The 10,289-nt window shown below is 44.6% G+C and overlaps 1 protein-coding gene across 1 annotated transcript; it reads left to right on the top strand.

Moving 5' to 3' along the window:
- Nucleotides 1–4,978: 4,978 nt before the first annotated feature.
- LOC125511416 (homeobox protein knotted-1-like 3) lies at nucleotides 4,979–10,198 on the top strand. The gene is made up of 6 exons (XM_048676782.1): nucleotides 4,979–5,625; nucleotides 5,755–5,875; nucleotides 8,502–8,701; nucleotides 9,125–9,256; nucleotides 9,592–9,725; nucleotides 9,889–10,198. Exons 1-6 carry the CDS (start codon nucleotides 5,278–5,280, stop codon nucleotides 9,890–9,892), a joined length of 939 nt encoding a protein of 312 aa, XP_048532739.1. The 5' UTR covers nucleotides 4,979–5,277; the 3' UTR covers nucleotides 9,893–10,198.
- Nucleotides 10,199–10,289: the final 91 nt, after the last annotated feature.

Genomic DNA, 10,289 nt, shown 5'->3' with positions numbered 1-10,289 from the left:
GGGTTCATCGGATGGGATAGGTTTCTATGTGGGCGTCCACATATCCGCCTCAGATTTGAGCCGGATATGAGGAGTGCCGGTCAGTCCGGGCATTTGGTCCGGCTATGAGTAGCCGAGTTGGGCGGCCGAAAAACGTCTGAGCACTGATCGAGCAAATTGTCCGGACGCTTAGGACGGGTATGGGATGTCCGGTCGTAGATGCTCTAAAAAACAACACACGGAGCACCTTTGAAACGCAAACGGACAATAGACAACTCATTTGTAGTTTTCATCAGGACAAAAGAATTTTAATTTTAATTGCCAATTAGTTCAAATTGTTTGCCAAATGATTAATCGGGTCGTGCAAACAGTAGTTTAGGCGTAGTTAATGGGTCAAGCGAGCTAGCAAGCTCGAATGAGTAGGCCATCCGTCGGTCAGCACTCAGCAGCGAGAGGCTAATTAGCACTGACCTACACGCCATGAATCGATCAGCACGACCAACAACCGGGTTATCGACCGATGGAATCATCCACATCCATCGTCCCGGCCGGCCGGGCATTATAAACGTGTGGGACTTCAATTAAGGTCGCTTGACCGCAACCGTACGCCGGTCGACCTGTGTGGTCCTCCCTCACCGTCGCGCGCACGCTCAGCTTGGTGCATGGCGCCATGGCCGCGGCCGACCGGACCGAATGGGCATCGCCAAGGTGGCCAAAAGTACAACCCGATACCCACGCATCCACTTGAGCTCCGTTCGACCGGTGACCACACTAAAACCCACTGATTAATTAGCTGCTAACTACTGTAGCTTGCTAGCTAGCCAGAGCTAGTTAACCGGGCCCCGGCCGCCGGCCACCAGCCACCGCCGTAGAAAATGATCGGAGCTGAGCAGTTGTCCTGAAAGGATTGAGAGATCCCAGAATCGCTTGGGGAACCAATTTTTCGCGCAGAGAGCCGAATTTCAGGATTCCGTGGAGGTGGAGGACTCGCTTAACTAGCTAGTTTTACAAAAAGTTAAGAGCAATTTTAACACGGTCCTTCTCACTTAGCTATGTTTGACCAAGTTTATAGAGAAATATATCAACATCTATAAAATCAAATAAATAAAATGTGAATTTATTCCGAAATATTTAGCTATCTCAAATTCGAATATTTACTTCATGATGAATCTAAGATACTGATTTGGTATTGTAACTATTGGTATTTTGCTCTATAAACTTGGTCAAGCAAAGAGAACTTTGATTTTTCTGAAAAATAATACACCTTCATTTCGAAACGAATTATCATTTTACAGAAGTAAAAGGCCTGAACCATTCTCTATTCCTTCCCGAGAAGTCATTTATTCATTTTCCACCTTGTAAATGAGCGTATAATGATGCAAGAGTAAGGTGGGCCTCTACAGAAATTTAAGCAGGGCAAATTTATGCAATTAAGGATGAAATAACATAGTATTGGCATATGAGTTTGGGCCAGGTAAACCCAGATGGACGGAGTATCCTTTATATGTTTGCATTTTCTTTGAAGCTCCAATTGGTTCTTGTCAAAGAAAAGGCAGAGGCAACTCGGGGCAGTGTCGCCGTAGGTGAGATTGGACCGAGACGAGGGTGGCAACGGGCTACAGACGTGCAGAGGTGGAAGGTTTGCAAACGCGGGGTAGGGCACCTACATCGGGAGAAGAAAATTGTGTTCCGTGGGGATAGAAGGGATGGGTAGAAGCGGAAGTAGTGCCGGAGATGATGATGGTTGGGTCACACCGAGGCGATGGGGTAGCGCTGGTGGCAACTAGCAATAGAGAATCCGACAGGCCGAGTTAGAGGGCAGTTCGGCAAGCCGGTGGGGGTAGCAACTAGCAACGATGTCACCGGCGATGAGAAGACGGATCGTATGAAGGCTGACAAGTTAGGATCCGCGGATGATAAGAATATGATTATTATGGGCCGTTGGATGAAAGCCGAGTAAACAAATATGAAAAAGGCAACATAGAACTTTTTTTTTTGCTTGTTAAGGCAACATAGAACTTGTTAATAGAAGGTCCCCTGCTTCGTTGTTAAAAGTAAACATGATGATTGATGTTTTATTGTGTTTTATTGATCACTGGGAGAATAGATTAGCTCTACATTGTCACAAAATCAAATAATATACTAGATTCTATCCCCACAAAGAACAGTTCACGCACAAACCAAATACCATATCATACAAAAAGTGCACCCCTGAAATGCTGCTGCCTTGCTAGCTGGTCGATGGATCAATAGAAAATAGAAGTTGACAATCATGGCAGTAGCACGCGTAAGGGAACGGAGCTACGCCGCCGTACCAGACGCCATATATTTAAAGTTATTATTACAGAAACCCTAAACAGCAGGCAGCATATATGTCATTATCCGTCTGTTAAGATATGACGACGACAAAGCTACAGAGAACCCGGCCCACGGCCATGGACCATACCGTGTTGTCTAGTCCATATACAAACAGCTGCCATCGATTAATCCTCCGACCGCCGCTAACCCGATACGATTGCCTGATTAGCGTCGCTGATCTCGCTGCTAATCTGGGTGCTTAAGCTCTAAGCAGCATTGGAAGCAACAGTGTAAACCTAAACCCAATAATGGGGGATACGACCAACAGCAGCCGGCCGGCAGAAGAAGCTGGCCGGCCATTCCCGACGCCAACCGCAAGGTTGGTAGAGAGAGGCCAACCGATACTCCCAAACACTACCAAAAGTATTTCCTTCCTTTTTCTTGAAACCAACTCCTAACCCTAATTATGCACGTACCAAATTAGAGGGAGACCAGGATTAGCTAATTGATTAAGCAGCTTATTTTAGATGGGTGCATGGATTCTATGCGTGATTGCAACTTCATTTCGTATTCGAATTAACAAAGAGATTGCTTGGTACTCCTATTCGGGGGAAAAGGGGATTTTGTTGTCTTGGAGGTTGGACGCCAGCAGGTGTGATGCTTTGATGTCAAAATGATCCATTATGTCCGACAAAAGGAAATTAACATAAAAAAAGTGATGCACAACCATAATAGGGCAAAACTGATTGATCAGGTCATTTTAGATGGGTGCATGGATTCTATGCGTAATTGCAACTTCAACTGATATATTCAAACAAAGAGATTGCTTCGGTATTCGTCTTCAGGGGAAAAGGGGGGTGTGATATGACCCTTCTAGGTCAGTAGGTATGATGATGTTTTGCCTATGTCAAAATGATACTTTGTTTAAAAAAGGAAATAGCTAAAAAAGATCACGGAAATGCATGAGAGGGTAAACGGTAGCCTCTACATCAGGTGATGTACACAGCCATAATAGTGTTGAATAAAGTTAATAGAGAAAGATAAAGTAAATGGGAGCCACAACTACACGAGGTTACAATAACCACGATAGGGATTGCATGCTACAATTAATTCCTCATAAATCATATTATTAGACCGTCATCCAAAGTGGTTGTAGTTCAAGCTACCATCTCCAAGTGGTTGCATATGGAAACCAAAATTTCACACTCCACGCTCCGTAGCAAGCATTGCGTACATACTGAGTTAACTAATCATTTCTAGGCTATATTCTTGTCTATTGACTTGTAATTTCGGTCTATATTTCAATGGCTGAAGGACAAGGAGACGTTGCTATTGTTCCCGGCGCTTTAAGAGATTGCCAAATATTTATGTTCTAACATGGATGGTAGTTTACTTGTGTAAAAATATATGATGTAATGCTTGAGGCCAATGGATGTGCTATGTAGTCACTCACTTTTTGGCGCCAAGTGGCGCAAACTTTTTAGCCTTGTGATTATTTCGATGCAGAGCCATGAGGAAACAAAGTTGTCACTATTTGACTTAGAATTTTGAAGTTAAGAGAGTGATAGTTTAAAAGAGGTGCTACATATGCAACATGCATGGCACTTCCATAGTGTGCAAGCCACAGACCTCACTGGCTCTTCGCTACGGAGGCTACATTTGTCAGTGGCAAGCCCCCTGAGGGCAGAAATCCCTTATAATTAAAGGAGGATGTAACACACCACTTTTAGTACTACATCGGCAATATATTGATTTACACTTTCATATACCTCACTTTAGCTCCAGACGTAGTAACACCTGATTTTTATTTTCTCTTTAATCGAAATACAATGTTCAGACATGTCCACATACTCCAATTAAATTTATCAAATATAATGTGCAATTTAATTTGGCAATTATTTAACTTGAATATTCGTAAACAATTAAAACCAAGAAATTATGAAATGTCTTCTTAGATATATTGACTTTCAAAGTGTCATCACTTTTTACTCCCAAATGGGTCGATATTTTCTTGGTCACTAGTGATGGGTCAAATGTGTCGTATTTTTTTTAACTATTTAAAGCCATCTCAAAGTCAAAGTTAAGCTGTAAAAGTGAAGTACACTCCTAACACTGTTTCACCAAATTTAGTAATCTTTTACCACAGAAGTAAGATATTTTTTACTGCATGCTTTCTAGAACGTTGTTTACATCATCACCAGTAGGTAGTACTTGAGTGGTAATTGTATGTATTCCATATGTAGTCCAAAGTAAAGTTGGTTGTCTACGTACACCATGCTGGAGTATGCTTCAAGGAAAACGGTTGAAAAAACAATTGGACACATGATCCATGCTGGCCAATAGATGCAACTAAGTTGCTACTTGAGGTAGTAGTTCTTGGGTGTGGGTTCTCCCCCCTTGGAACCCAAGGGAGAGACCACAATGGTGCAATTTGGTAGGCACCTTTCTTTATTCCAAACCCTCACCCTCCTTCCCCACCTTCTATCCCATCTCTCTTACCAGCCTTATCACGACCCTACCTTTTCCCCTACCCTCCTCGATCTCTCTCATACCTTAAACCCCACACTCTCTCTCTCTCTCTCTCTCTCTCTCTCTCTCTCTCGTGCCATAATAGAGTATAAATTTATTGGTGTCCTTGCATGCTAGTTTAGCTAGGAGGAGGGGGAGGGGTACAGTACTTGGTTGAGGTGATACGGCCCGGCTCACTTTCTTTTGCGGTTACCGCCACCTTAGGAAGCCTCGAAAAGACCCCTCACCATCTCCTTTGTGTCCTTGCTAACCAACTCTCCTCATTAAATCCCCCTCTCCTCCCTCCTCTCCATTGTACAGCTGCTGCTAGCTAGCTTAATTGGCGCGCTTGTTAGCTCTCCGCTAGCTACCTGCTGCCTGACTATACATACCCGACGCCACCGTCACACGCGCACGCATACACCTACCGGCCCAAGAAAAGCTCCTCTGGCCCCCCTCTATCTAGCCGGCGAACAGGAGATCGGTCGGCGCATGCAAGGCGTCGGTGACCAGGGAGGAGGCATGGAGATGAGCTTCGGGGGTGGGGGTGGAGGCGGAGGGGAGTGCTCCTCGTCGTCCGCGGCGGCGGTGGCGGTCGCGGCCGCGTCGGCGGCCGAGGCGGAGGAGCGGCAGCTGCTCAAGGGGGAGATGGCGGTGCACCCGCTGTGCGAGCAGCTGGTGGCGGCGCACGTCGGGTGCCTGCGCGTGGCCACCCCCATCGACCACCTCCCGCTCATCGACGCGCAGCTCGCGCAGTCCAGCGGCCTCCTCCACTCCTACGCCGCCCACCACCGCCCCTTCCTCTCCCCGCACGACAAGCAGGAGCTCGACTCCTTCCTCGTACGTCCTACCCTACCTACCACTTCTTTCCGCCATGGATCGACTGATGCGTCGTGCTCATCCTCATGTGCGTGCGTGCGTGCATGCACGTCGTCGTTGACGCTGGGTGTTGTGTCTGTGTTTGTGCAGGCGCAGTACCTGATGCTGCTGTGCTCGTTCAGGGAGCAGCTGCAGCAGCACGTCCGGGTGCACGCCGTGGAGGCCGTCATGGCGTGCCGGGAGATCGAGCAGTCCCTGCAGGACCTAACTGGTAAAAAAGGATTCTCTTCTCTACCTACCTGGAAATTTCATTTCTATACAACATCCATGTCTGTATTATATTCCTCTCTTTCCGTTTCTGTTTCACTTTTGGACTAAAAAGAAAGTGCTATCATCGGGTCATGCTTTGGTGCAATTTTATACACCCTTTGCTTGTTAGTTAGTGAATTTAGTATTTAGTTGTTGTCATGTCTCAAAGGTAAAAGGAAAACTGTAGTTGTTGTCATGTCCTCTTCACGTCGAAAATCTCAAAGCTGTTATGCCTTTCCTTCTAAGACTTCCCCTCTTCGAGCAGGTGCGTCGGTTGAGCATGTACCAAACATAAACAAACTTTATTATATATACATACTCTCTATGTATCACTATGAGATAAGGTTGCAGGTGAGGGAGAATACATTTGGGCCGGGGTTTACCAGGACTGGGTCGTGCCCTAGTACGACGGACGCCCGAGTGGAAAAGCCCAGCAGCCCGGCCGGTTAAAACCCTAACAAACTCCAAATTCCTCTTCTTTGAGCATAATTTTTTTTTCAGATGTAGAATGGCGCAAGCCTTGTGTTTAGGCATGCTAGGTAAAGTTAACAAGAAGGACATCACTGAAGCATGATGTTCGAGCCCTACTCCCAATATCTACGGAGTCACCCGTAGCCCTGCGGTCCTACCCGCCTAATCTTCCTCGCTGCACCTCCCCATTTTTGCACCCCGTCTACCATCACCCCCAGCCTCTTATGCCTCATATGGCCATTAAATCCTCCTCCATGAACCACCAATTACCTTCTCCTAACCCCGATCAGATGATCCATTCTAATCTCGAGGGTATACCCGTCCAACTGCCGATTAACACCGGGAGTGCCAGTCACACATCAAGATCCCCCGTCCACTTCTTCCTCCCCATTCTTTCTCCTCTCTGGAGAATCCCTTCCTCCTCCTTCCACACCACGGCGAGTTCTCTATGACCAGGAAGCAAAATTACACTCGATATTTCATTATAAGAGGAAAACCAAGGGGTCACTGTATCTCAGGTTAATATTGGTAAATGAAATCTAGTAACTGGTGAAAAAAATAACTAAATATCAAACTTATAACATGGAAGACTTCGGTAACAATGTGAAATTTTCTCTTGGCACCCCCTCTCACGCTCCTTGGTAGGTAAGAAGGGGCAATATTGTTCATGTTGTTTATACATAATCCCAAGCGATATTTTTTTTGTTTCTTTTTTGCTAGAGACCGGAATGACCGGTTTTCGGAAAATTCCAGAAATCTTAGGGGGGGCGGTTATTTTCACCCCAAAAGCATTTGAAAATTTTCAATTTTTGATCAAAATTTGTTGAATTCGAGGAAAGTTTGCCAAAACCATAAAATTCAGGTGGCTGGTATTTTGTCTTTCTGCTCCCTACCGGAAAGGCCTGTTTCTGTATTTTCCAACTGGAATTGAAAGCCCTGATCCCAAGGCCCTCCATTTTGCTCCTTCCGTGTATGCATTACAATTTCATAGCATGCTCCATATTACTTGCTTTTACTGGAACATGCAGTAGAAACTGTGTATTCAGCTTACAAGGTAGAAATAGACACCCAAATTTAAGCAAGGTGAACTTAAAAACTATGGGTGGTGGAAATATACGTTCACTCTCCCACCCAATTGAGCTCAACCATATACTCCGAATATGCACCGTATCTCAATCTCAACGAACAAAAGTTGATACCTTGGTATGAGCAAACACAAAAGTGAAGTAATTTTTTTTCTCAAAAGATTGTCGATGGAACAGGTGACTCTTGTCTAACTATCTAGCTATGGGCTCTTACTTGAGTATCACATGATCCTAGAGACAAAAGGTGTCCCATGACATGACATGGCCATACCCTTCGTGGTCGCGCCCTTATTATGACAAATATGTGGATTGCCCTTCAATTATATTCATTGCACTAGCTCTTTTGACAAGTGCGGTATCTCATATATAAAGCTAACTAGCTAGCATGGAGAAATATATGCGCTGAAATGGCTGTACACATAGCTTAGCATTCATGCAAACTTTAATAATTAATGGTTTCACAAAGTTTTACTACTACTAGCTTTTGTTTCTAACTCAAGCCACGCTCAGGTTTTGCCACCATATATTCATGTCGGCTCTATCTTGCTTCTTCCATCTCCAGCGCTTCACGTAAAACCTGAAGTTGCATGGGAAGCATCCACATGCATGCATGTGTCTCTACTCCACTTGATTAATCTGTTGATGCATGAGTAGTTTCCTGGCTAGCGTTTTTTTTCCCTCGATCTTTCTAGCGCTGTAGTGCGTCGAACTGTTGCACACAGCGACCATCTGCAAAATTCCAAACGCGTATAAGATCATGCGTCAAATCAGCAAGCCTTTAATTTGGCACTTAGCTTTCGTGCTTCATGTAGCCCATGCTCATGGCTGGTACGCTTGTCTAGCTTGATTCGGTTCATGTGTCGCGATAACGATTTGATGCATCCATGCCCCCCTTAATTAGCTATAGTTGCTCATCAAGGTTAATTAATTAGCTATAGTTTTCCCATTTATGATTTATCTAAATTACATTGTATATAGATTGCCCTATCTGAGTTTCATTGTTAACCCTTGCCATGTGGATGTATGGATCAGGTGCATCGTTGGAGGAAGGGACGGGGGCGACAATGTCCGAGGACGAGGATGAGGGGCCACCGATGATCATGGAGGCGGCGCCGATGGATATGAGCTCGAATGGACATGACATGATGGGCTTCGGCCCGCTGGTGCCCACGGACACGGAGCGTTCCCTCATGGAGAGGGTCAGGCAGGAGCTCAAAATTGAACTCAAACAGGTATTGTGAATTATAGTATGTTCTAGAAAGTGAGTTTGCTACAAAATTTACATGTTTTTACCACCATCCAAAATCAGATCCAGTACTCCCTCTGTAAAGAAATATAAAAGCATTTAGATCACTAAAGTAGTGATCTAAATACTCTTATATTTGTTTACGGATGGAGTATGTCTTAGTAGAATACATGCAATCATTTTCATTTACTAAACTTTGGATACGTACAAAATTGTTTGGATTTCCCAAGTGAAGATTTTTTTTTTCCTCAAGGGAAGATGCTGGCACCAAATTTGTCTTCAAAATACTTTCATGACATTACCACTCAAAATATCACTCACAGAGTCATATAACAGTAAGGGTGAAAATTATGTACTAAACACCATATCAAACCCTAAATCATATCAGTGTTAAACTCGTTCGTTGCAGGGCTTCAAGTCAAGGATTGGGGACGTGAGGGAGGAGATACTCCGGAAGAGGAGGGCCGGGAAGTTGCCTGGGGACACCACCACTATACTGAAGCAATGGTGGCAGGAACACGCCAAGTGGCCCTACCCCACGGTGCGTGCACCGTACCTATCATGCATGCATGCAAGAATGCAACTAGCCATCCACTGCTGCTGCTAGCTAGCTAGCTAAGCAGCTGCCATGCATCCTTAGCTGTTCTCCAACTTGTTGATTGAGCTTAGCTTGCACCAAAACTTGTTCCATCGGACAGCTTGCATGGTGTGCATGCCTCATACAATCTCATTCCTTGTCTGATGTTATGTCCGTGGTTTTAAATTATCATATCTCAATTGCACGATGTTTACTTTGTTTTGTTTCTAATGTTGTGTATATGTGCATGAGTAAGTCAATAATAGTTGCGTGGAATGCGTTTCGTTGTGTTTGTACAGGAAGACGATAAGGCCAAGCTTGTTGAAGAGACTGGCCTGCAGCTGAAGCAAATCAACAACTGGTTCATCAATCAGAGGAAGCGCAACTGGCACAACAACTCCCAGACATCAACCCTCAAATCAAAGCGTAAAAGGTGAGCCAACCGATATCATCATCTAAAAATCAAGATTCGTTCGCTTCGGGGTCGATGATTTCTCAATCAACTCAACTTCTGATCCATCAGTTAGAGGGCAATCTCTGGCCTCTACCATATAATGTTCTGATTTTTCGTTTTTGGCTTTGATATGTATGTGCAGGTAGCTAGGTTCAGAGCTGCAAAGTATATACATGCATATATATACCTGACGCCTAATCACACGAAAGATCTCGGTGACACACACACACACAGAGAGAGAAATAAGAAGATCTCGATTCAATTGTATATCTAGTTATTAGTCAGAGGTGACACCTTAATGACATACGTACACGCTACTAGTCTGACCACTGGCATACGCGTTGCAATTGTTGAGCTGATATTATATACTCAAAAGGAAAAAGAAATCTTCTTGTGGTTTTTCTGTTGTGGGTGAACGTACATACGTCTCCAAAAATTCGTTCTTGTGCATATATGTATATTGATCTGTCCATGCCCTTCTACGGCGTCTCGAATGACCAATGAAAAAGAGATGCGCACCTCTGCTTTTATCAAGTCTCTCTA

Source organism: Triticum urartu, chromosome 5 (assembly GCF_003073215.2).
Source record: "Triticum urartu cultivar G1812 chromosome 5, Tu2.1, whole genome shotgun sequence".
NCBI classification, from domain to species: domain Eukaryota; kingdom Viridiplantae; phylum Streptophyta; class Magnoliopsida; order Poales; family Poaceae; genus Triticum; species Triticum urartu.
The sequence above is the reverse complement of the archived record's forward strand: the minus strand, read 5'-3'. Positions and strand labels throughout refer to the sequence as shown.